General features: G+C 43.2%; 1 protein-coding gene across 6 annotated transcripts in view; it reads left to right on the forward strand.

The window, feature by feature from the left end:
• Positions 1–1746: 1746 nt before the first annotated feature.
• kcnip4a (potassium voltage-gated channel interacting protein 4a) overlaps positions 1747–27351 on the forward strand; it is a 49579-nt gene continuing 23974 nt past the window's right edge. For 2 of the 6 annotated variants that reach the window (XM_086015724.1, XM_086015759.1), the window contains exon 1: positions 1747–1913. In XM_086015724.1, the coding sequence (XP_085871850.1) occupies positions 1850–1913 (64 nt within the window). In that variant the 5' untranslated portion in view covers positions 1747–1849. Of the gene's footprint in view, positions 1914–4627; positions 4681–4760; positions 4952–14710; positions 15085–24301; positions 24446–27351 lie in introns of those variants that run through there. The other 4 variants (XM_086015734.1, XM_086015742.1, XM_086015752.1 and 1 more) reach the window with 4 other exon arrangements.

Raw genomic sequence — 27351 nt, forward strand, 5'->3', positions numbered from 1 at the left:
CTGGTTCACTGAACAGAATTGATGTCATACCCTTGCATGTGGGAAAGGAGAGTCGTGAATGTAATTTATGCCCGTATATTCGATGCTTGGACGACCAGCACATTCACTCACACAGCAGCGGCTGTTTGCCACAGTTCACGCCCACAAACAAACGCAGAATTCGCAGACGTCACATGTCATGCCTCCATGCCCCGCCTCTTAAAAGCAAATATCAGTATTTTCTACACAAATTTCTGATAGGGTGAAATTGTGTTTAATACCATGCGTGCGCATTTTATAAATGCTCTTTATTTATTTATGTATTTTTTTTAAATCTGAGATGTGACGTCACCACTGTGACTGCTCTGGGGCTCAAGTGTTGGGATCAAAGGTGAGCTGGAGACAAGAATTTCTAGTCTGGACAAGCTGCTAATTGGACAAGCTGCTAATTGGCTTCTTTAGCTGACCTTCAGAGCCCCTCCCCACCTGCTTCCACTCCGCGGGGTGAGCCGAGGTGGCTTTGAATTGCATCCCCGAAGGGCTCCGCTGTCGGAGGGGCTTTTTGGTGGAACGCGTGCCCTAATGGACGCCGCCTGGGTTGTGCTTGACAGCTGACCCGACAGGTTGGCACACATGAGCGGATGTCCTTGCTTGTTCGCCGCCTTTTGAGAAGGTCGTTTCAAATTCATCATCAGTAGCCTTCGTTTGTCATCAATTAAGCCCCCACATTATTTTTTAATTCGTGCCAGTCCGCTGACCAGTTCGTAGTCAGTCAGTGCAATCAAACTTGAAACTAGAATGATGCTCATATATAAATTGTTTACTTTATTATTTATTTATTTTTAAATCCAGTACACCAAGTTTATTTTTTTTTAACTTTTGAAGTAAAGACAAAAGTACCGGTACACTTGAGTTTCCCTTCAAGTACAATACATTTGCATTATTTTAAGTTGAACAATTAAATGAAGTACTGTACAATTACTGCATGTGCACTGGCAACCCAGCATGCCCGCGATCCTCGTGAGGAGAAGCGGTTCGGAACTTCGGATAATGGATGGATGGGTGGATTTGAAATTAATCATCATTATTTTGTTTTTCCCGGGAGGTTCTATAGTTAAGAGCGATGTTAATGTTCAAACTGTACATAATGTCACAGTGACTTACCATCAATTTAATTAATAAATCTATTAATGAAGCACATATTTCACCAAATTCATTGCCTTTCCAGCTTGGCTACGACAAATTCTTATAAGAGTTTTGAATTGTGCAGATGGCACTAAATTTATAGCTTGAAATCAGAAGGACGCGTTGGTCACAAACTAAAAAAAAAACGAAGGAAATACAATCACGGTCTTTCTTTAAGACTGAAATGTTTTCTTTTGTGAAGAGGTTTAAAAAAAGAAACCGTTGGTGGTATTTTTAGCAGACAAGAGATAGACACTCAGATGCTTGGAACGTGAGCTTTGTTGTTAAAAAATATACAATCTTCAAAACAGCATGAAACACTGTTTTAAATTTAGTGCGCTATATTTAGATGCCAAATAAGCTGTGTTCAATAAACTCTTGAGAAGAACACTTCTTTCATGTCATTCAGTCGACAACAACAAAACTGATGTTACAATAATGACTCAAGCCATTAATATAACGGATCAAATTTAGAAAAATAACATAATTCCATACTGTCCCTATAGCTGACTTCTAATTAGTCGTAATTGATGTCTTGCGCATGCGCACCTGCTCGCTGTCATTATGCTCGCACCCGCCAAGGTGCGCGCGCGCGCACAGCAGTTAAACGACTCCAGCAGCAGGTTGGTTGCAGCCTGGCCCTTCGTTTAATTCTGTGTGGGATATTGGTTTATTTCTCCCCAACATGGATACAAGACGAAGAGTGTTGACCATTTCTGCCCGCGTGGATGCTGCCGTTTCTTCTGCTGGTAGGACTGTCCTGTCCTATCCTATCCTGTCGTGTGCGTGCATGAGAGTTGCATGTTGTTCACTGAGTTCCAGCGTATCTTCTCGTCAGGTAGAGAAAGAGAGCAATTCAGCCTTGCCCAACAAATTGGTCTTTGTTGTCATTGGCGAGTAGCAAAATTACACTTGAATTCACGTTTCCTCTCAAGCAACGAATTCGGCATGCGGAAGATACTTGAAAAGTATCGCATGTGATGTGAGTATGTAACTTGTTTTGCACTCTCCCTTATGCAGTTTCGTATATTACAAAAGAAATAGTTTTGAATTGCTCTTTATGTTGGTGTGTTTGAATGCCTTTCATGCATGTGTGCTTTGTCGAGCTGCTGCAACTTTTGCCTCCTTTTTTTTTTTTTTTTTAGTTGGACCTCTCTCATTATTTTAGCACTAAACAAGCTGTTTACGCCTCCCAAGTGTTGGTCAATAGATTTTAGTGGCACCTTAGAGGCTTGCATTTATTTATTTATTATTATCTTTATTTACGTTAATTTTGAACATGAAAATAAAGCAAATAATAGTCAATGAATCATTTAAGAATCCGTTACGGAATGAAATCCTGTTACTTTTTAAATGTTTCCTTTTGAAGTGTTGACACCTCTAAACAATATTGGGGTAAGATATTAACTTTTGAATACATGATTTTTGCTGTTTGGAATTTCTGTCCCATATCTGTGCATACTATACATGTAATTCAAAATTTTACCTTTGGGAATAATCCATATCACTTTTGTTTTCCAAGTGAACTGATGGAATTTCCTTCGTAATTGTGTTGTGGTCGAGGCTTAAGCTCACATCTTGCTTGGAATTTGGGCTCAGGCAGGACCAGGCTGACTTGACGGACAGAGCTTTTCGTCTCCTGGGCAGCTTTGTTTGTTTGTTCCTTCTGTGGGCGTGGCATGGGGGGGGGGGGGTGCGTGGACCATCTGCCATGCGACTGGGGCCAGGAGAAGGTGGATGGTCAGTCGGGGAGGCAGGTTGTGCATGCACCCAATGATCGGAAAGATGCCACAAGATGGTGGAAGCTGGCGGGGTGGGTCGAGGGGGTCTGTTGCCATGGCAATGGTAGGACTTAATTCAGTTTGGAAGAGCAAACATGACTATTTAGACAACATCTAGGCCTACTAAGTAACCACTATGCAAAACTATCATCTGGTGTATTATTTTTAGTCTTGAAAAAAACTGCCAGAGCTTTGTGCAACCATAATTCGTTGTGCTTGAGGCAACGACAAAACGCTGAAAGTGTGATATGCTGGCTCCCCCTAGTGATATGCAAAAGAATCACGGCCTAATTACAGGTCAGTTGTGTTTCACTTTTAAGATGTTGCTCATTATAGTGTTGAAGGGGAAATCAACCCAAATATATTTTTTTCAATAATATGTTCCCAGCAGGCCCACTAGTTGAAACACGGCATTCCGATAAATATTGCGTTTGTGGAATATGAGTTAAGCAGCAAAATCCACACGTTTTTAGCCATCTCAGGGGGCGACCATTTTGTCACTTATGTCGACTGAAAATGACATCACAGATCCTCTGGGCTCAGACAACGTGCAATAACGGCTCACCTGTTTTCTGAAGCTGAACTATGATTGGTCGTTACCTGAACAACTTCGATGTCATTTTCATGACATCACAACTACTAAGGTCTCAGGTGACGACCAATCACGGCTCAGCTACAGAAAACAGGTCAGCCGTGATTGGTCGTTACCTGAGCCCTGAGCAGTTCTGATGTCATTTTCAGTCGACAGAAGTGACAAAATGGCCGCCCCCGCAGATGGCTCAAAACGAGTGGATTAACTCTTATTCCACAAATGCAATATTTATCAGAATTGTTGCCTTGTTTCAACTAGTGGGCTTGCAGAGAACATATTCTTGAAAAAAATATGTTTGGGTTGATTTAATTCTTTAAGTATTTTTTTTTAGGTGGTACGAGAAACTGGTGTAAAAAAAGTTTGAGAACCACTGTTAGATAAACTGTACACAAAAAGTTGAAATGTCCAAAACCGACACATAAATGACATACATTATTCTTAACAATGATATCGTTATAATAAGCCAAGTGCACTCGCAGCATCCGGCTTATCTTCATCACTGCTGCACTGCGGCGGCTTTACTCCACATGGCCACTTCCCCGGTGCCTTGGCTAATTTTGGCCAGCGAGTCAGAGGACAAGGTCAGCGTGCGTGTGAGCGGGCATGAGATCCTCTACCCTCACGGCATCTTTGCAAGTGACCTGCCAACACTGATTTGTGAGAAGCAAACATCATGCACTTGCAGGGCTGCCCGGGCGCTGAGAACAAGCGTGCCTCGGTTTCGTTCGCCTTCTTCCCAAATTGGCCCAAATCTCCCGTACATCTCGCAGGGAGCAATTACGCCGTCTCCCTATCAGCTTGCCGTCTCTCACTGCACTCTAATTAAATGAGAAGGTGATGATGCGTTCATGGTCATAAACTGTCGACGTGCGCGTGGTCCTCATTACGCTAAAAGCAAGCGCTTCTTCTTTGAAAGTTAATAGACGCCAACTTGTATGCGGGTGCTAATCCCCCCCCTAGTGGCGTTTTGCTAAACACTGCTTTCATTTGGAGCAGTCTCGCTCGCTCTCTCTCTCTCTCTCTCTCTCTCTCTCTCTCTCTTTCGAAGCCCTCGCTCTCATCTCCCCCAACACACTCTTTCTTGGCTCAGAAAAGGGAAAGTGCCGGTGTGGACCACTTTACGCTCCTTTTGTAGCCTGCAAGGTATGCTATCGTGATTCATCGGGCCGCCACGTAAACGGCAGCAGCACGCTTATGTTTTTGTTTTACTGACATATCGGCAGGTCAGGGTGGCTCGAATGGGAGTGGATATCGGCTATTATTTCTCACACCGTTGAGCTCTGCGCCATGCGTACACCGTCCGCGGAACGCCACGAGGCTGCGCCGGCCTTCCGCAAAGGCTTGTCCAAGAAAGTGGTGCTCAACTGCTGCCTGCCGCGCCGCATCCTCACCTGGGCCTCCCCGAAACCAAAAGGTAGCTGGCGTATGTGGGAGCGATGTGACCTAACGTGTAAATCTGTGACGTTGAATGCGTGCGTGCCCGTTGAGTGAGGTGGGCGTGAACGAGTGAAGACATGCAGTTGGTCGGCTTTAGCTTTAGCTTTAGCCTCTGTGTGTGTACGATGACGGCGTCGGTTGAAGTTGTCGGCAGGTTGGATAGGAACGGGCTTGTGATGATGTGTATTTGGTTCCCGTTTGTTCTAAAAGTGTTTAAAAGAGCACCAGGGGCTGTTTTCATCCTCCCTCTCGCCTAACCTGGATTATAATTTATTCGAAATAGCAGAGGGAGGCTATATTTGATGACCTGCTGATGTTTATTTCACCAAAGATGTGCAGTTATGTCACTTGAGCCAATTGTATTTTGCAGCAGGCACGTTACACTTTATCTCCATTTCTTTAAAAGCATTCTTTCGTCCTGGCTTACGTAGAAATCTGTGTGGAAGTAATCACAGTAAAAGCTCACGATATGGCTAATTATCTGCGATATATATGTATGATTTTTTATTTTTTTTTTCAATATAGCAATGGGAGACTGCGTTTATATCCCGACAACAGGGGCCACACGTCCCAAGCATCTGAGTGACTATCAATCAAATGTGTTACTTTTGTGGCATGGCCTGAGTGGGAGGAGGGGGGCCAGGGGGATGCGATTTAGTGGTGCTGGAGAATGTCAAGTCCCACTGCGAGAGTATCGATCATATGTCTCGCTCAGTGAGCCTCAGCTTCATGAGAAGCCTCGTGGGCAGAAAAAGGTGTTTTATATCTGTCTATCTGTCTATCTAGCTATCTGTCTATCTATCTCTCTATCTCTCTCTCTATCTCTCTATACCTCTATCTCTCTATACCTCTATCTCTCTATACCTCTATCTATATCTATATATCTACAGTATCTCTGTCTATCTCCATCTCTAACTCGAACTATATATATATATATATATATATATATATATATATATATATATATATATATATTATTTATTTATATTTTTTTTTTCTATGAAATGTGCATCAATCAGTGTCATGATAAAATGAGAGTGCATTCTTGCTTATTAAGCATCATATGACTCCTCGGCCTCTGCTTTTAACTTATTAGCTTAACAGCTTTCTGTCGTTTTGGCTCTATTGCACGTGGAAATGTGTTTTTTGGGATGCTGTTAAATTCCCATGGACGCAGCTCTCGGTTGTAACTGCAGGCTGAAGACAACGACGACGACAACAACAACAACAGCTGTTCTTGTCACGCATTATAACGGAGACATTATGCAAATGTGCTTTTGTTTGCATGTTATAAATAGAACTCATGTTGTATTGATTTGTCAAGGGCCCATGGGGCAACGTTTCGAGATGTCGCAATATGACAAGATTGGTTAAAATGTACACTTTGTCAAAATGCTGAGTCAGGTTACATTGGCCACTTCAATCTGTGGAACTACATAGTTCCAAAAATGTCCACTCAAAATCCCGTTGTAGCGATTTAGGAAGTGAGAAATGAGCGAATGGGTACCCGATCATCCTGACTCACTAATCACTGGATGACATCATCGGTTGAGTTCCGTTTTTGCTGCATGCGTGTGTGTTTAGGTGTTGCTGTTGACCATTGATGCTGTTTAATTCTGATAGCAACATTGTGCAACACAAAATAAGCAGAAGCATGTAAGTTATTTCGTGTAACTAAAAAAAAAAAAAAAAAAAAAAAATTCTATACATTTTGAACATGACGATTCTGGGTGCACGTCTTGCTTTCAGCCCGCAGAGGGCAGCAAAGTACAGAGAAAAAATGAATTCTCCTCCTTAAAGCATCTATAATGGACACAGAAGCCCTAAACTGTGATTGAAATGTTGGCTGGTGGTGTTGATAGGAATTTTATTTCTTGTTTCGTATACGTTTGGGTAGTTAAACATGCAAATTGATGTAGAAGCATCGGCATCATTCCTCATCACCTTGATGCCCAAAGTTTGATGTTCTACCTCGTGAGTCACAGGAGAAACAAATGTCTCCAGGCCTCTGTATTGCTCCATTGTTAGGAAACATTCCTGTCGTGTTTATCCTTGAGAAGAGTGGGAAGGTCGCACTTTTACAGGTAGGAAATGCATTTTGCGGCCCAGGCCTATTGAGAGGTGGTCAAGGTGGTCTTTAGAAGTGAGTTGGAAATGAGGCAACGATTGATGAGCGGGCTTCCTGGGGAAGGCCTCCCCCCCCGAGGGGTGTGAGGGAGGGAGGCTGGGGGTGTTGCGCTGTTGTCATTTATGTGATTCATGTGCTGTTGTGGAAACAGTCGGTGAGGAATGATGGGAAAATGATGATCCCGCTCCTCCGCATTAATCTTGTTGCGGAAACAAGAAGAGGAGACCCTGCACTAAAACCCATGGCGATGATGATGATGATGCCGATCACTTAAAGCCACACAGGGATGCAGATTTGCATGTTTTCTGGGATTGCATTGCCATTCTGTATTTGTCAGTTTCTTTGGCATTTTAGTATGATTGTTTTTTAATTGTTAATATCCCACCTGCAAGCCTCACAAGAGTAATATAGAAATTGGATGGATGGAAAATTCAACCCTGGGTTAGACTGACGTGTGTACCATTAATGCAGGGGTGGGCCACTCCGGTCCTCGAGGGCCACTATCCTGCATCTTTTAAACCACAGGTTTCAAACTCAGGGCCCGGGGGCCAGATCTGGCCCGTGCCATCCTTTTATGTGGCCCGCGAAGGCAAATCATATGGGTCCACTGCATGTATCTTTCAAATTGTCTTCACTTTTAATAACACTGATATATGAGATTTTGCATATTTTTTTTCACCTTCTTTAAGATTAATTTTAAAATAGTTGACCAAACAGTTTTTAACTTGTCTTTGATTTCAAAAAGTAGTTATCAGTCATTTTGTTGTGTATATGTGATAATATAAGGCAATCATACATTTACATGGCTTCAAATTCTAACGGCCCTCCAAGAAAACTATGATGTGGCCCGCGACAAAAATGAGTTTGACACCCCTGTTTTAGACGTTTCCCCCCTCCAACAATTCAAATGAACAGGATCGTTATCAGGCTTCTGCAAAGCTAGCTGACCCGATTAATTAGATCATTAACATTTATATTAACGCAATTTTTGTTGAACTTAATGTAATTGAATAATTTTGCAATTTTTATTTTTTTATTTTCCAGTTTTGAAGCAATGTTCATGTCCACACTGTGCATGATGTTAAAGTAGCCCACCACATCCTTTTATGTAAGCAAGCAAATAAAATGTGTACTTCTCGCTAAATGGATTTGTTCTCATCATTTGTGCGGAAAATCTATTCTGAAATTGCAATTTTCCTCCCCTTTTCCCTCCCAGTAATGAATTCAAGAGGAGCGCTTTCCATCAATGCCTTTCTTTGTTGCTACTAAACAAGGAATTAGCTGCTAACAGTGGGGGATTAGTCCCGCGCTGTCGTTTGCACAAGAGCCCGCTGAAAGACAATAGTAGTCTCTTGGCTGTCGGTCAGCCAAGACTTTGCCCCATAACTGAGCCGGTGCCATTTGTGTCCACGGGAGCACCCTCCCTACATTATTAAAGATGCATTTGTCAACACGTGCGTTCCTTGATTGAGACATACTGTACTTCGACCCATTTGACTCTCTCTCCAATTATTTGCCAGGCGTGGACACGATATGCGAGACCACGCATTTCTGCACAAACGTTGGCAATAGAAATAGAAAAACGCGTGAGGCTGTGTTTAGGACTTGAGGTTATCACTGATTCATTGGTTGGGATGGAGACAGATTCCTGCAATGGTTGAGCGGCGTCATAAACATATTCACCATAACGAAACAACAGATGTGCGTAGCCCGGACTGGCGTGTGCTACATCACTTTTGATCAAGAGTTGTAGAGCAGCTCTAAAGTGTCTTCTTTTTAAATATTTGGGTGAATATTTTTTTTTTATCCATTGAACACAATCTATTTTATTTATCACTAAAATATTGAATATTTGGTACATTAAGAAAATGTGTACCACGTTAAGTTTAAATAGACACATGTTAAAATTCTTCTTTTGTTTTAATTCTTCTTAGTAATTCACAGTGTCCCATCACTGGTGAGCTATTTGTAGAACAGAGCCCTTGGCTACTCATGTTGTCCTTGGGGCTAACTAGTACCTGCTGGCACAATTTTTTATTTGCATTTTTTTCGGACAATGCACATTAATCAACAGCGGAAAAAAATACTTCCGTGTTTCCAGTGTCTCTTTCGTCTTGCTCCCTCCCTCCTTCTTTATCCGTAACTGCTCACCCCTCCACTCTCTGCTCCCCAAAAAGGAGTAAAAGCGACTTATTGAAACCTTGACTTTTTAAAACTATGGTAAACCGTCGAACCGGTAATCGGCCTATACCTACCTGCAAAGCGGGAGGTATAGAGTGCTTTCTGCGTCCATGCCAAGACTATTCGCAAACCGAAATCTGCGTTTTCCCGCTTTTCAGCAGCGCTTCCCATAAAATGAAGCTCCCTCTGTCATTGTGAAGGTGTTCTCGCCGCTGCGCCGCCAGTCCCAGAGCGGCATCCAACAACCTGCAAGGTCCTTGACACGTCTCAGATAGCGGGGTCCTTTTCGCACCTGCACAGTCGCACATGTTCTGCTTTGCTAATGGCGGCGCCCCGATTGCCTCCCTCGAGGTGTCATCGCAACCTCTTTGAGTTGACTCTGTGTCCGCGCACGCCTCGCTTTGCCGGAATTGGGTCAACAAGGCACGTCTGGGCGAAGGAAATGAGGTTATGGGGAAGAGCGTTTCAGCTTTGCAGACACGGCGTGTGTATATGCGTTGTTATGACTGTTGTCTTAACAGGGGCAGCATGTCTGGTTCGAAAGTGATGGTTGTAAACAAAGCTTGCTCACACTTTCAAGGAAGCCACTCAAATGGATCTGGAGGTTCGTGAGAAATGGGATCCACGTGAGACACTCCCTCAACCTTGGAAGAGTGTTTACTGGCACTCCACTTACGATGAATCTCGCAGTGATTACGGCCCTCCTGATCATTTGTGCTTTTGTCTGTTGGCACCATTGCCAACGGGCATTTTTTTTTTTTTTTTTTCACTCACTGGGTTCAATGGCTTGCGGGACTCTGGTTGAGGAAATTGTCACTGTTATCGTGAACATGTACAATTCGGTACAGTGTGTCTTTATTGGTTTGCAGCAGTAAAACAGGCCAAAATTCTGCTTCCCATTCAGGTTTTTTTTTTTTTTTGTTAACTAATGTTTGAGGATGGCCACTGCACTGCCCCCGCCGAAAAATCTAACCAAGAGTAAACATCCAAAATCAAGGCATAAAATCTGCTTTTTATTTGTCTGCAAAGATATTCTTTGCTTGCCTTCCGAGAATGTATACACGAGCCCCTCTCCCTTATTGGCGCTGCTTCGGTATCGCCGAGAGCCAAATGCGGCGTGCTGGCTCCGAAACAAACAAAGCTACAGCGCGGCGATATTTACCATGAGCAACAACACGGAGTGAAATATTGACGTCTCTGAGGACAGCGTTGTTGGCTAGAGCTTCAGGAAGCGCTCATCAGTATGCACGTGTGAGCACATGGCCGACATGTCAAGATCAATGTCCTAGAAAAGCTCTTTTTTATCAATTCCCAGCAGGTGAAAATACAGTGTAAATAAAAGATAACCTTCACAGAAAGGCCGTCCAACTTATTTTCAGGGCCAAATCGTAGTTATAATAACCGTCAGGGGCGCACGGTTACAACAGTGAAACCACATAAATGTATAATCACTTGGGGTGTAAGCGCACAGTACGGCAAAAATTGTGTTTCCCTTTTTTAGGTTTCATTTACATTGGGTAGGGTAAGAGAACTGCTTTTGTAACAGGTAACGAGCATCGTCTTTTTAATCAATGAATGGTGCAGCAGTGATACTATGAACTATGTGAATTAACATCATGTAAAAACATTTATAATGGCATTTGTTATTGCTTTGGCTTCATCCAAAGGGCCAGGGGAAAACTGGTATGCTATTTAACTAGTTTCCAATGACTGGTCAGAAGCTGAGCTGCTCTGTGTTTGTTTACGGATTAGGCGTGTGGATCGCGTGGGAGGCAGTTTAACTTCTGGTCCCTGATATGTTTTGCGTGGGCAGTAATTGCTGCGTCTTATGACGAAATTGCTGGTGCATTTTTTTTTTTTCCGATTAATTAATTAATTTTTTTTTTTTTTTCTTTGGAATGCCCGATTTAGAAAAAAACGGTGTCAAAGTTTCACTCGATGTGGATGGCTGTAGCACTTGAGTTTGACACATTACATTTGTGATGTCATGTATCGATAATACAAGCTCTAAAATGTATCCAAAGTTCAGTGACGTAAGACTATCAATTAAAAAGTAAACTCCTCATCAGTCTCACTTTTAACGTCATCATTTAAATTCAGTATACTCTCTCCCACGACATTCTGTAGAACAACCAGCCACCCCACCCCACCCTCACGGGGAAGACAGCGATTCATCATGCGCGAGGCTTCAGTGTGCCATTACGTTTAAAGAGCCGCCTGGCCCCCGCTTAAAGTAAATACGGCGGCGCTGACGCTCTCCAGGCCGTTTTGGCGTACGCTCAAAGTGAGCGATGATGAAGGCAGTATCGCGTTCACGGCTGCCCTCTTTGCACGTGACGTGGTCATTGATGCCACCTTTTGTGTCCACACGCCAGCGCTTCGGGAGGTCATAATGGGGTGCAGAACCCAAAAGTGAGCTGTGAGGGGTGCGCGTAATCATGAAGGCAATTCAAATGAGTCAGCATGTGTGCTTTTCTATTTATAGACTTTTCGACGTCAGCAAATTTGTAGGGATAAGGATGATATTCCTATTTAGTAGTGACCTTTTCCAAAGCGTGCACCTCCCTCCTCATTACCTTCCGGTATACGGCAAGAAAAGCCGGGTGCACGGGCAGGTTAGCGCATACAAAGGAGTACAATAGATATTCATGCGAGGAGGCGTCTTATATGCTTTTCAGCCGAGCCCCCAGGGAGCGTATGCGTTAACATCCGTACACTCCATATCATCAGCAATTCATTACTCTCGTCGGGTATCGAGCCGCAGGCTCTTATCTGCAGCGACGACCCCGCATCGGCGCAGCCACCCCTTCACCAGCGTCACGAAAGCACAATTGGCCTTTATCACTTTTGCACAGGACCCAACTCACTGCATTGGCGAGGTGTACTAAAGGAATTCTGAATTTTCACATCTTACCGGCTGTTTTCTCTACCGATGTTTGAGTGGTCACACGACTATAAAGATGCCTAAACTACTGTGTTAGTAGAACTGCTCCGTCGCCGTCGTCCAATTATCTCCTGTCACCGTTTCCGAGGACTTGGTTAATACATGTAAATGTGCTAATAGCTCTCGGAGGGCTGAGAAAAGCCCCCCACCGTGCTGATTTTGCCTTCGTCAGCAAGGATGGAAGGACCATCCGTCGTTGGGCATCGACCGGCAATTGTTGTTTGGACGGAAGATCTCTTGATGCCACTTTGCTTTTGGTAGCGGAGCCTCTTTTGGGAAGGCTCATGAAATTGCTCTTTCAGTCCACCATCCTGGGCCCAAAGCCCAAACCTAACTGTGCTATCCAAAGTGGAATTCTTCCTCGCTTTGGATGCCAAGGAAACATGATCAAAAGTCATAACTGCGTGTTTGAGTACCTCGGCAGAATGTCCTGTTTGTTGATTTTTTTTTTTTTTTTTTTTTTTTTTTTTTTTTTTTTAGTGCACGCTCAACCAGTAAGCCTCCATGCGATGAAAGTGCTAATATTTGCAGCGTGCATCACAGCTTTTTAATCAGTGCTTGATTGACACTCGGAGACTTCAGCCTGAGTGCTGTGAAAACGCCTGATATGAGCACCACCTTGAATCAGCTCAATTAACGCCCCATGCTTCATTTTAATGGATTATTGCGCCCGAGGTGCAAACTCTAAAAAGCTAAGCAGACAATCTGCAATAAAAACCTCCTCAAATTCACGAGAGTTAATATATTTCGGATGAACTTATTCCCAGCCACGCCGCCACTCCAATCCACGCATGCGGCAATAGGCGGCGTGTCCGTCACGAGTCAAGTCTCGATGGGCCGTTTCGATTTTATCAGCTTCTTACGTTCCGCCCTGCAAGGCGAGCGGGCCCGCGTCCTGCCGACAGTGACGATTGTCGATTGGGCTACAGTAGCACTATGTTTTGTCCTCATTGCGCCCTTCTCTTTAACTTGTCAATATATGCGTTTGTATTGAATCAAACCACAGACACACACACACACACCGTTTCCTCAAGCTTTCATATCACTTTGGGGAAACATGTCTTTCCCCTGACTCTATAAGGACTTGGAATGCGGCGATTTGCTCCGTACGTTACACTGACATTCAAATGTTGCTTTCGACATTGCTCGTAGAGATGAAACGGTCTGAAAATTGGATACCAGGATTATAGTGAGCAAAATGAACACGGGGGATCAAGCATGTTGAAATTTCATGACTCCAAAACGCATCACAACAAACCACATGACATCGATCTCTTCTCTCATTGGTTACAACAATGTAAACATGGAAGACTGTTTGCTGCGAAACGAACCCTAAGCCAAAACATTTGTACTTAATTGTCATAATGAGTCGAATGACCTTGATAAACTAGTAGCTACCGTTTTAAAAGTACAACTCGGACACGTCTTTATTGGAGACGTCGACTGAAGACTGCGTTGTTTCACTCAACTATCTAATCGAAACGTAACAACAACCAACTTCCTTCTGTTAGCTGCTAATGCTAACACTAATGACATGCTGCATCAGACAATACAAAGAGACTCCGGATACGCTATTAACGATAATTACAAATTATATTGTGAATATTAATCGTTTACAACTTAAATATACCACAAATTGTGGTCACAAAACAGTTTAATATAATTTCAAGATCATTTTACATTACCCCCTATACAATTGAATAAATTGATTACAGATTTTTTTTTTTTAAATTGCACTCAAAGTACATGCAAGACTGTCCTGAACTTCCACTCCCAAACATACAGAGCTTTACTCTATGTCCGGATAAATTCAACATATTTTCTTGACAGCAATTGTTGTATTACGTTACTTTCCTTTTTAGTGAATAGCTGGACATAGATTCCACAGGGAAAAAAATGTGAATTTGTGAATAGTTTTCAGAAATGAGGGAGATTACTTGGCTAATTGTTTGAAATTGCTGAAACTGAACCGCTACGTGCTGCGTTGCGTGATACGTGATGTAAGTGATGGGAGCCGCGCACGTTGAAACTAAATGAAGCGCACCCACATGGGCGGGTGGAGCTTGTCAATGATTCACTTAACTGGTTTCTGACCAGAAGTCAGCTGCCTCCCGTGTCAAGTGACATGCGCAGCCCTGTTTCACTGATGGATGTGGAACTAAACTACAATCTAATGCTTGGTCCGCTTGGAACAAATTCACTTTGAGCAGATATGTCAAGTGCTTAAGTAGAAATAAAGACACTTATGTAAAAACAAAAAGTTCTGATGCAACTCCTATAAGTAAAAGTAAAAATGCACAGAACATAACATAGCAGTTTTTCTGTTTTCAGTCAAAGCAAGTCGCCAAAAAATAACTACTCATGTTAAGTGCAGATAGCAGAAAAATCTCCTTGGGTCCTTCCCACCACTCACTTTGACTGCCACTACGCATAATGTGCTTTCCCTTTTCCATCTCTCCTCCTCCTCCTGGCGGGCCAATCAGGCCCCACCTCCATAGCAACTGTCAGCGATGGTAAAACATCCACAGATGGTGCCGAGTGGAGCGAGAGGCGCGCTCACGAGCAGATCAAGTGCGGCAGCGTGCGCTTCTGTCCGGGAGAAGACTTTTCCTCCCCCCCCCTTCCAGAAAGTCTGTCGCAGAGACGGATCGAGCCTTTACGCTGGAGCCGCTCACGAAAGACCGCCGCGCCGCCAAACGTGCGCCGCTGACGCAGCCGGACCAGCAAACGGGACCTTGTTTGAAGGAGAAACGACTCTCGCCGCTGGCCAAGATGAGCTGCCGGAAAAGGTGCAAGCGGCAGGTTTTCAAGTTCGCCCAATACCTGTTCAGACTCATCACCGGCTCGCTGAACACCGGTAAGACTCTTAGTGGGTCGTTCCATGAAAGAACGGGATCGTTTGGTCACTTGTGGCTTGCTGGCTTGTTCTCCGGTTTAGACATTACTACACAGGAATCAACCCTGCGTTTTTTTTTTCTTGTTTTTTTTTTTCTTGGCTCTGGCTTTAATTGAGTGTCGCTGTCAAGACAGTTGCTTGTACCCTGGCTGCATGAGCGAGATAGCGCTCATCCCCCAGAGACGTGCCGCATGATGCTAATGAACTTGAGGGTGCCTCCGTACGGGCGGCTAGTCTAAATTGCTTTCATATTCTTCCGAGACCACACGTCCCCGGGTAGCGAAAATACATTGCGGCCCGCTTTGCTGTGGTCTTCTTGTCGACTGTGGCAGAGTGAAGACAGCTGAGGCTTTCAAATCCAAACCAATAAAAGCAGATTAGCAGGAGATGCCAAGATTGGAGGAATCCATCAGTTTACCCAACGGAGTTAGCCATTAGTTTCCATAGCTACCGGTGGGCCGTTTATTAGTATTTATTAATTCGCCGCTTGTATTCATCCCGTCACGCTATGTGTCCCAGGGTTTGCTTGTGCGTACAATATATGATTAACGTGACTAATGTCAACAAATAAATTGACTGTAAATGAACGGGTTTCCGTGGTATGCTCTCCAGTGCCAGGTCCAGGTCGGATTTCCATAGGAAGCGAATCACAGCTTCGATCTGCTAACTGCGGCGTCAGCAGTTATTCAACGCATGTTGCGCACATCATTGGACCTCTTTATCTCCTCCGTCATTTCCACAGGGGCGCTTTTAAGTGACATTTCAATTCCCATTCATTATCTTGTCAAAACAGGTGATAAAGCCTTTTCTTCGTCGCTCTTCAAAAGCTTCTGGAAATGGTTCTCAGGCACACGTGTCGGACCGTCAGGCGCATCGCCCGTGGCCCGATCGTGGTCCGTCATCGCAATCCTGCGTCTGAGTTTCGTACTGTATAACAGGAGAGGGCCTACCTCTGACATAAAGTGGACCCCTTCTTTGTTTGGGTCTCTTTTGGTTTCCTGACAGGTCAGGTCATGTTCCACTTGCCCCGTGCCGACTGTACAATAAACACTGAATATTTGATACCACCGTGCACACGATGCTGCGTGAGGATATGTCCGTCCTGGCTTTTGGGACTCACTCACGGTTGCGGTTGCCGCAAGATGATCCAGTCTCAGGTTGTGTCACACCAAGGACGAAGGCGGTAGAGAGAAACAGGTGTGGAAAGTTCCTGTTTCATTAATCATCACGTGTGAGAGGAGTAATTAGAAAATATCCGGCTTGTCAAAGAGATGTCACCCTCACAGTTGAAGTGATTAAAGCGCCAAACGATGTAGGTCTATAATATGATCGCGTGTGGTACTTATTTTCACCCTGATAGGATCGGCTTCTCATTTTGTGTCGTTTACTCTAAAATCCCTTTGAGGCCCTTTCTATCTCCTCCGACCAAAGTGAAAATCGGACGGCGCCGCAACATAAGAGACGATGTCCTTTCCACGCATGGTTAGCCGGCAATTACCGAGCAGGCTTTCGAAGAACGAATAAGGAATCAATACACCCTTCAGGGATGAGAATGAATCCTCTCCGGAGCTCTGATACCTTGCAAGAAATCCCAGAGGCTGCAGGTTCTTGAACTGAGCGTTTACGTTTTCAAATTCTGAGTTCAAAATCGGTCATTGTCTGCTGACGGTGCCAAGCCGGCGTGGAGTGACAGCTCGCAAATGGTTTTCATCTCCCGTTCGATTGGCCGCTCATGGGGGAAATTCTTGACGGATCAATCTTGGGGGGCTTTTGTCACAAAACGTCAAATGGTTTGGACGCGAGGGAAGCGTAACAACAGGAACAACCTGTTCTAAATCTGTCCCGTTTGGTCATTGACTCAACGATATCCAAATGCAGTCGATATAGCCTGAAATACAGCAAACCCTCATTCATCATGGCCATAAAGGGCAACCATGTACATTTTTTGTAGTTTTAACCCTCCCGTAAACATATTCAAATACAAGCAGAAAATGTAAAGAAACCACTGTACAAATTGGAGTACCTGTTTGTTAAATATGCGCCTTTGTGGGGAGGGATCGATTAGGTGGCATGAGATAGCGAACGTTTATGTGGTTTACTGTTCTCCCGGCATTTAGCAAACGGCTGAAAATTTGGCTTTACTTAATCGGGATTTTGGAGCCGATCTCTGATCGGCGAAATTTAAATCAAACAATAACTGATCACCAATCCGATCAGAAGATGGACCAATGACCACCTTGTTTATTTACTGTAAAGTCAACCACTGCGAAGAAATACGAACAATTAATCCCAAATATTTTTCTACAAAAAAGATGATGAACATTTAATACACGAACATGGGGTGAGAGGTGCTATGCTCTCAAACTCTGGCTTATTAACAATGGCAGCACAAAACGTCCCTGGCGTGAACGAGATTGTGTTTGCTGTCGTGTCTTATTATGCGGATTTACGGATTTAATCCATGACATAATTGTTCGACTAGCAAATTATGACATTACAACCGATATCTGATCTTTGCATGAAATGCAAAATATCTTCCGATCCGATAAAGTTGATCAGATGTGTGTAAAGTCTACTGAAAAGTGCTTGACACTGTAGCTCTCCTTTCCCACATGCAAGGGCAGGACCGTAAGCATCCCGTAAAAAAACGATCGCTATTAGTCGCAGATTTCCGCAACAGACAAGTGAATAAATTCCCCCCAAAAAGCCGAGACATTTAATGGGGCTGCGGCAAGTAGAATACTGTCCACATTTTGGTCCCAGCTTGCTGATATGTATAAATGAGAATGTCAAAGCCCCCAGTCAATATTTCGCCTATATAATATTCCGAGCTGGAATGATGCCCGATGTGATCATGCATGGCATAATTGTCCATGAATGCAAGATACAAGGAATAAAGACCCATTTATAGTGTCACAAAGGCACCTCTGCGTGGCCCTCACTTGGTTTTACAGTCATATCCTCCAGAGGTCAAGTGTAGAAAATAGACTCCCTCAGGTTTGTCATGTTCTAAAATGTCAGCGTTGCCCAAGGACAAGGCGCCCCCGACCCCTTTCCACATAGGCGGACGTCCCACCCCCTCCTTTCAAACCGTCCCCCCGTGAACTGGCCCACACCTGCGTTGTAAGCGGGCGCAATCGCTCACTCTCTTCTGGGCCCGTTTGTCATGACCAACAATGCAGAAAATCACCCGGGGTCACGTTACATATTGGCTTAATCAGTGCTAATGGCAGAGCGCTACAAATGACTGCGGGAAAGTCACTCAACACTCGTTCAAGTCGAAGTCCATGAAATGCCAACAAACAGTTGATTGGGCCGTGTCTAAGAAAATGAAATGAATGTGTTTCCCCCCCCCCACAATATTTACCAATTTGAAAGCCCACAAAATAATCCGACCATTTTGGCAGGAGCAAAGAAAATCTGTTGACGGTTTTAGGAGTGACTTCCAGCTGTTTCAGATGCCATGTTTTACCGCAAAAGCAATTAAAACACACTCAACTAACGCAACGCTGGTCAGGTAATAACAGCGTTCAGGACGTCGAGAGTTTTTCTAGCCGGAGGTTGCCCGGAATTAGGTGGAGGTGGCCGCCTGCAAATTTCCCATGCAGATTAGGCGCCTGCGTAGGCGCGTCGATGGCAAGGAGGAGTTGATGTATGATGTCGAAGCGTTCCCTCTGTTTCCCAGCATTGTCTTCGCGCCACCGAGCACCGAGAATTCAATTTAAATGCAAAGCGACATGGGAATTGTCGGTTATTTGCCTCGTGCGTGGCCGCGCTTGTTTCCCGACTTGGTGGCCGAGGTGGGGGCGTCGTCGCGCGGGGCGCGCTGTTGCCTCCGCTACATTAGGCTTGCACCTAATGAGGACGGATCGCCATTTTCTGGGTGGCCTCTTTTTGGGTTATTCGCCCTATTTTTTATTTTTTTTGCCCCTCCGCGATTAACCCTTCAAGTACCAGCCGGATCAATCAGTTGCGCACATTACAAGCAGGAGATGTTTTTACCACTGATGCGAGCTCAACCTTTTGTTGATAAAGCAATAACTTGAAAGAGTTGATAATATGTTTTGATCGATATTTATAATGGTAAAAATGTATTTTCTTTCATTGAAAAGAAAACGGTGATAAAAATATTGTAACTCCAATGTCACTAAACCAAACAAACAACAAAAGAAGCAACTTTTCTTCCTTTTTTTTGCCATTGTCATGCTGTTTTTTTTATTTGTTATTTTTATGATCAAGTGAAATCTCAACCTACTTCTTTTGTATTGATTGGGAAAGGAGTTTCAGGACAGTAAGTGACCTGTGAAGACCGGAAGTAACCGGTGGAGACGTTTCGCCTATCCAAAGGTGTTTTCAACCCGCCGCGGTTTGTCTGCATTTCCCACAGCCGCAGGATTCCCGCCTCCTAATGCAATTTCATATGGCCTACAGGACGCAAAAAGAAAGCAAATAACTGTAATTGCAGATTTGCCGGAGTAAATAGAGCAGAGAAGCCGCAGCAGTAAATAGAGACACGGTCAAAACAATGTTTGTTTTGCACATTATGGTCCTCAGTGGGATATGTTTGAGTGCCCACAAAACTATTCTCAGAGGTGGTCCTAGTGCTGGACAAGCCAATAATTTGTCCATGCCAAAAAATAAAAGCTCTAAAAATAATTCAAAAAAACATCCGGAAAACCACTTCCTGCAGCAACATTGAATCCTTTTTTTTTTCTTTTTTTTTTTGTATTAAAGCCGTTAATTAAGTTTCTGCAAAGCCATTCTTTCCACGGAGGATTAATGCATTGAAAAGCATGGCTGTCGCTCAGCAGGCAACTGTTGGAGCATGAACGGAGATGAAGTGTAGCTATGAATTAGCGTCACGTGACTGGTGGCGTGAATCTACAGGATGCTTCAGACCCGCTTTTCTGCCGTGGTACGTGTCCCCTCCCGCCCCGCTGTGATGTGCGCGTTGGTTTAATGGGCGACCCCGAGATGTCACAGCCTGGAGCCAGCGAGGCGGCCGTGCTCAGACGTTCTTCAGCGAAATGTGACTTCATGTCGAGGCTGCAGTAAAAAAAAAAAAAAAACAAAAAAAAACGTTCATTAATGGGCAAAGGAGGACGTTATCTGCTTTGAATTCACTTCCAGATGACCCAGTGTGAATTGTTAATGCTGAAGTCTGAGGGTGAGGCCTTTTGGAAGGCTTTATCACGCCGGAGTCTTCTTGTGAAATGGTGGTGACCACCTGAGAGAATTCAGATGTGAGCAATAACCAGTCAGGCCCGCGATTTTTGGCCCATTTCTGTCGCAGGGCTAAATGAAATTCATTGATTTTTGCTGCATGACGCCGCAGTTTGACCGTGAAATGGGTTTTTAGCGGCGAGGCAGACGTTTAACCATTTCTGGACGAACACAGACGCCCGGTCCCCATTGCAAAACCAAACGTTTCCGCTGGAAGATAAACAAAATCCACTTTTTGTATTATTGCCATTTATGCTGCCCTTGATGTATTTGTCTTTTCACAGTCCAGCCATTCAATCCCAGGAACTTATTTATATTTTTTTCCAAATTTTTTCTAACGTTAGGTTAAAAGAGGGTCTGAAAATGTCTGTCAGTGAATGAGTTGACGACGACTGCATACGATTTGTTGTTTGCTGTTCAAGTTGCTCATTGTTTTAAATCACCGATTTTCACTATATTGCGTGATTTTGCGGGAAACATTCTTCCACACCTCCTAATGTTACTGCAGACTAAAGTAGCATTAACCCTTGGATGGTGTTAGTATTTTTGTTACTCAGCCATTGGTGGACCCGCTAGAGGTTTTCAAAACAACACAAATCATTTTCTGTTACAATACTCAACAGATGTCGACTACATCCCAATTGCAAGTCGTATGACCAGCAAACATTGTTAATGTTTGTCCTTTACCTTTTGTTAGATCACATTTATGTCTTAATGTAGTACTTACTACTTAATGTAGTTTTTTGTTTTTAATAAAATGTAATTCAAAAAAAAAAGAAAGAAAATCCCATAACAGTGTATTATCACCATGAAGAGAAGGTTTCAGATATGCCTTTGATCATTTTTCTTTTGTTAAAACTCAACGCGGGTCCCACACACCCAAACACCATGCAAGGATTAAGTGCGAGTTACTATATGTCCAAACAAGAAGATAAAGTTCAGAGCAAACTTTCTTACACAACTTCACGTGTACGGTAATGTAAACGTTGTTGGCTAATTCAACATACCGCTGCTGGTAAAAACAAATTGGATTAAGCGTGAAAATGTAACAAAAGTATCACCACCCTGAAAGCAATATGAATCATTGTTATTGTTGTTGTTAACGTTCTGCCATTATAATTGTACATTCATTTTTTTTTTTTTTTTTTTTTTAGTCGATGTTTTGGACTCCTCTTAATTGTCTTTTAATCCCCTTTATGTACAGTTTTATGTTTTTATGGCCCCAGGTGTCAAGCTGTGTGACAGTGTGATTAATGTCCTCTATTAAAACCTACCGGCGCTTATTTCATGATGCAGACAATGACGTCGGCACGCTGGCGAATGAACCAATTTTACGCCGTTTTTTAAGAGCGTCTTCTGCAGCCTCTGCTCACTTGTTGGATGCAAACGTCGCCTTCGGCCCGCGAATAACGACGCCGAGCAACTTTGTTCATTTGTTTCTGCATTCGGTGTCTTTTTTGTAAGCAAAACGACACATGTATTCCCTCTCAATCTGCTGGGATTAATGACCGAAAGCGCTTGGCTGCGCTTCAAATTGTAAATGAGATGCTAAAAATACGAGCCACGGCTTCATGATTTGGATCACATTGGATTAGCTGCTTGCCTCGCTCGGAAAGTCGCTTGATGGGCAGCAGGAGTTTGCATCACGTTGTACCTTAGATGTGAGTACAGTGAACCCCTCGTTGAATTGGGGGGGGGATACATTCCAGACCCACATGCAGTAGGTCAAACTCTGCGATGATAAACGGATTCATTGGATTTACGTTATTTTTCTGTGGGAAATATTGATTTAGTTTTCGTATTACTTGGGTTCAGTCCGAATTTTTGGAACAGATGCAGATCCATAATAACCGATGATTCCCCTTGCATTTGTTTTTGTTGTAAATATCTGTAAAAATCCATAGAAAAACAAATGGTATAAAACAGCTGATTTCCATGAAATAGCAGGGATTTCTGCGATACACAAGTGCGGCAAAAAATCTGCAAAAACAGTGGGCTGGTGGTAGTTAAACTGCGATATAGCGAAAAGGATAATATGTTTTTCATGAACTCCACGGTTGGAATTAGCCCCGACTGAGCTCTTAAAAGCAAGAATACTATTGATTTTCAATGTTACATCTTAGTTTCAGTAAACAAAGCAACAACTATTGTGCAACCACTAGACTAATCCCATCCAATTGTGAAGCATTCTTCTGGATGAATCCTTTTTACTTTTAAACTTGGCGCGGCTGCAATATCCCGTGTTGAGGACTCAGCCGCCAATATTGCCCAAATGAAGTGTGAGTGAAGAGTTCCGCTTATTGCTGTGGGATTTTGATTCCATGACAGAGCCTCAGAATTACTCTTGTGACTGCGTAACATTGTCTCATGCATGATGAGGGATAAAAAGAATTGTTTGAGAAAGAATCTCTGACACTTCACACAGCACTTTTGGTGCTATGTTACGTCATGGAAAAAAATAAAGACGGCACACTGCAGTCTCTTATTTACATTGGGCCCCTTCTATGTCTCATCTTATCCTGAGCTTTTCTTCCAGCAACGGAATGCTCTTGAGCTTGACAGTGTTTGGAGCGTGGGAGCAAAACTCCCAAGAATAGGCGAAAGCTTTTGGACTTGTCGAGTGGTTCAAAATGGAGCAATTGCGACCTCTAGAGTCCAGAGAAATATGGGCTGGTATGTCCAAAACATGCGTGGATGTGAATCTGTGTGTGTGTGTGTGTGGCTGCATTTGTGTTTATGCGTATATGTGTGTGTGTATGTATATGTCTTTGTATATACGTGTATATAATGCGTACATACTGTGTGTATATGCATGCATCAATATGTATATATATATGCATGCATCAATATGTATATATATATATGTATATATATATATATATATATATATGTATATATATATATATATATATATATGTATATATATATATATATATATATATGTATATATATATATATATATATATATATATATATATACACATATTGATGCATGCATATATATATACATATTGATGCATGCATATATATATACATATTGATGCATGCATATATATATATACATATTGATGCATGCATATATATATACATATTGATGCATGCATACATATATATATGTATATATGTATGCATGCATCTATATGTGTATATGTATGCATGCATCTATATGTGTATATGTATGCATGCATCTATATGTATGCATCTATATGTCTATATGTATGCAGCTATATGTCTATATGTATGCATCTATATGTATATATGTATGCATCTGTATGTATATATATACATATACATACAAGATTTTGATTTTTTTTTTTTTTTTTTCATTTTTAAAATAATAAGAGTTCAATTTGACAAGAAACTGATATTTTACCACATTACTTTGTGGCCATCTGGTGGCCATTTTTAAATGAAAATGGGACATTCCATAGTTCTGTTATTTATTGTGTGTGATGTGCACCGTTACCATCACAACATACATCTTCCACGAAATCTTCTCTGACTTTTCTCTCCACCGGAACGAACATGTGTGACCTTCACCTTAATCCACGCAATCTTCCCCCGAGGATCAGTGTTGAGGAGGCAATAGCTGTCCCTGTACTTACACCACAAATAAGAAAAAAAAAAAAAAAAAAAAAAAAAAAAAAAGCACGTCGCATCCTTCATACCTGCCCCAACGGAAGCAGAGCCCATATACTTTGATCTCCGCTCTTCTGGAGTGCGACCATTCATCTTGGTGGCTTTCTTTGGCACGGTCGAGATGCTTCATTTCGGACAAAGAAAGCGGGGAGGGTTGAACGGGGGTTTGCGTCAAAACTCAAAACTCCCAAGCGCTTGCCGTGCAGCTGAAGCAAGCCAGGGTAGCTGGAAAGGAAGTTTGCTTTTTTTTTTTTTTTCCCCCCCACCGCCTGTCTCTCTCTTTCGCTCACTCACTCCAATGTGAGGATTCACTCTCGAGCGTGGGAGGCACAAGTGTGTGTGAGTGTGGAATTCGAGCAGGACTTTCAGATCAGTCGCGGCAAGGGAGCCTAGCAGGGCATCATGGGAGCTTTAATGGTCATCTTCTCTCTTCAGCCCAAACAAAGACGCAAGCCCACAGGTAGGAAGCCAGACGGGCTTTTTATGTTGTATGTAATTGGGATCGCGTGTTCACAATCGCGCCCCGTCCAGGACCGTAGGGAACGTGCTCAGCCAACTTGATGATTTCAAGCTCATTTCAACCTTCCACGAGCAACGGTGATGTCATGCAACAAATTTCAGCTGTTGCTCGGTGCAATTCGGGACGTGAGCGTGCAGCAAGTTCTTCCATTTCCTTCGTCGGTCCGTTTTCTTGCCAGACCAGCAGATCATGAAATTGGTTTCAAATCAGCACATTTTTTTTTGTTGTTGTTGGGGTGGGGGTCATGGGGGCGTAAAAGTGCGGCAACGTTGTTTGCGTTGCCTCCGATGTGCTGACATTGTTGGTGAGCCATCCAGGTGGTTTCATTAGCTGGGCAGAAGGGAAATGCAGTGATATTAATGAAAGTCGTATTTTTTTTTTTTTTTTTTTAGGGGGCCGCGGTGAGCATGCAAGGCGCAGCAGCCTGGTTTTGCTGCATGTGCACTATAAGCATGGAGCCACATGGGAGGGAAACCTATATACACACAACAACAAGACAAGGGTTCTCATTAATTGTGGTGTGCATGTCATCAGTTTAACCCTCTTGTTAGGATGTGGGTCAAACTGACTATTTTTTTTTTTTTAAATAAAACTTTGAAAACAAGTCAATTATCCTAGTTGATGCACAATCGAGGAGGATAATGCACTAAATATTGATTGTATTAAAGTCGAAAAGTAACGACAAATCTTGTTCATTAATATTTTTGTATAATTAAACATGCCCTGGGTCAAACTGACCCATGAATATTGCAGCAACAACAATTTTCAATCAGAGATGTGTCCCTGAATGTATTTTTAACACTAATTTAAAAAAACGTCTTTACTTTTTTTCTAGCATGAGTTTGTTGAGATGTAAATAAACAAGTTGTTTTGATAGATTGGCCCATCTTCTGATCCGATCGGTTATCGTTTTTTTTTTTTTTTAGTTTTTTTTTTTTTTAAACTCGCTGATCGGTCATCGGCTCCAAAATCCTCATCGTGTAAATCAGCCTAATCGTTTTGTGTACTTCCAAACAAAAATGCTTGCTCCCTCTCTCCATGGAGGCAAATAATGGAAAGAGGAACTTAACAAGCCACTTTGCAGCCTGCCATTTATCTCCGTAGTTTGCATGACAAGCACTGGCTGTCCCACAAGCCCAACAAGCCCCCTCAGGTGCTCGGCGCATTGTGTGCGTGGTCGGGATCTGAATGTTTGTGTTTTTGTCGCGTGGGAGTAAGCTGCTTACTCAGGCTACCAACTGGTCAAATGAGTTGTTTGCGACAAGAAACCACTGAAAGGCACGTAGAGGGGCTCCGTTGTCTTCATCCCCCTCATCCTCTTCATCCTCCGAGCGCACCGTTGTGGGCCGCGTTCCTGACGCCGGCTCCGGGTGTCTTTGTTGGGCCTTCTGTTGTTTGGAAAAAGACAGCAGAGAACGCGGGGCCCACTGAGGGGAGAGCAGCTGTCATTTTTTTTTTTTGTATCCATGGTTACCTTACAACCTGCATGCTCCCTGATGGAAGCAAACCCGAGCCACAGGTAGTTAGCCTCCCCATCGTCAGACCACAAACACCAAATAAATCAGTGCGCTGATAATGTGTCTTCAGTCAATCCACATCAGTCAATAATAGCTCCATCAAAAAAAAAAAAAAAAGACATTTGAAAGAAAACATGTTCTGTAGTTAAAAAAAAATATTTTTTTTTTTTAGAAAAAGTTGTACATTTTTGTTGTGGCTCACATGGTTTCCCTTGGAGGAACCTTATGACTGTGAATCCATATAAACGTATGATCGCCTTATATTATCTATCAGATAATATCACTATTATCTATCACATGATAAATACAACAAATTGATGGATAACTACGTTTGACATCAGAAGCCAGTACGAAGTTAACAAATTTTCAGTTTATTTTCAAAGCAAAAAAAAATGCTTGTCATTCACCGCCAGACCAGTTAAAATTGATTTTTGACGTCTACAGGCGTCAATGGCGGTGAATGGGTTAAGAGTTATGACAATTTGCAATTTTCCTATTTTAGCAAAGAGCATGTTGCAAGTTGATGCAGATGATTTACCTTCATAAAGTTATGTGGTGGGCTGGATCTGGCCCCGGGGCCTTGAGTTGGACACCTGCGCTTTAGAAAAACAGAGATGGGCATTTTACCCTATTTTGCCTGTCCGTCCTCCATCCATGTCCTGGGCACCCTTCCGTCACTGTCCCTCCGTCCTTATTCATAAAAATAATCTACCTCCGGCCCTGTCCGTCCTCGTCTTAGATTTCACCAGTCCGCCCCCCTGCCCCCACCCGATCCCCTCCCCCGGTCACGCACAAGACAAGTGGCGCGTCATGTTATTTCACATTCAGTCTGAAGTATTGGCGAATTACACACGCAAAACAGGCCGGGCGTGTTTCTGTCAGTTGTCAGTGAAATGGGCATCCTGTTGTTGGAAGGGGGATTCCCCCATCTGTGGTCCCTTCTCAAGGTTTCTCATTTTTACCCAGATGGGTCTTTTGAGTTTTTTCCTTGCCCTCCTTGGGAGTTAAGATCAGGGGATGTCGTTTATCTGCTGTCAGCTATGGGCATGTGAAGCCCTTTGAGACTTTCCTGTGATTAAGGGCTATAGAAATAAATTTGACTTGACTTGTCGCAGGCAGTTAACAGAAGCAGCCGCGTGGTATCGCAGAAGAGAACAGTGGTCTTTCTTTTCAAAAGAACCCAACACAACACGTCAGTCAGTACTTGACCCGATTATAGACGGTTACAACCCACTTCCGTCCTTGCTTAGTTCGTCCTTTTTCTAAAAACCTCTCATTCTCTTTGTCCTCCGCTCTCAAAATGGCCGTCCGTCTGTATATAACTGATGT

The sequence above is a fragment of the Filicampus tigris genome, chromosome 2 (genome assembly GCF_054856515.1).
Source record: "Filicampus tigris isolate MCC_2025a chromosome 2, RoL_Ftig_1.0, whole genome shotgun sequence".
Taxonomy (NCBI): Eukaryota; Metazoa; Chordata; class Actinopteri; order Syngnathiformes; family Syngnathidae; genus Filicampus; species Filicampus tigris.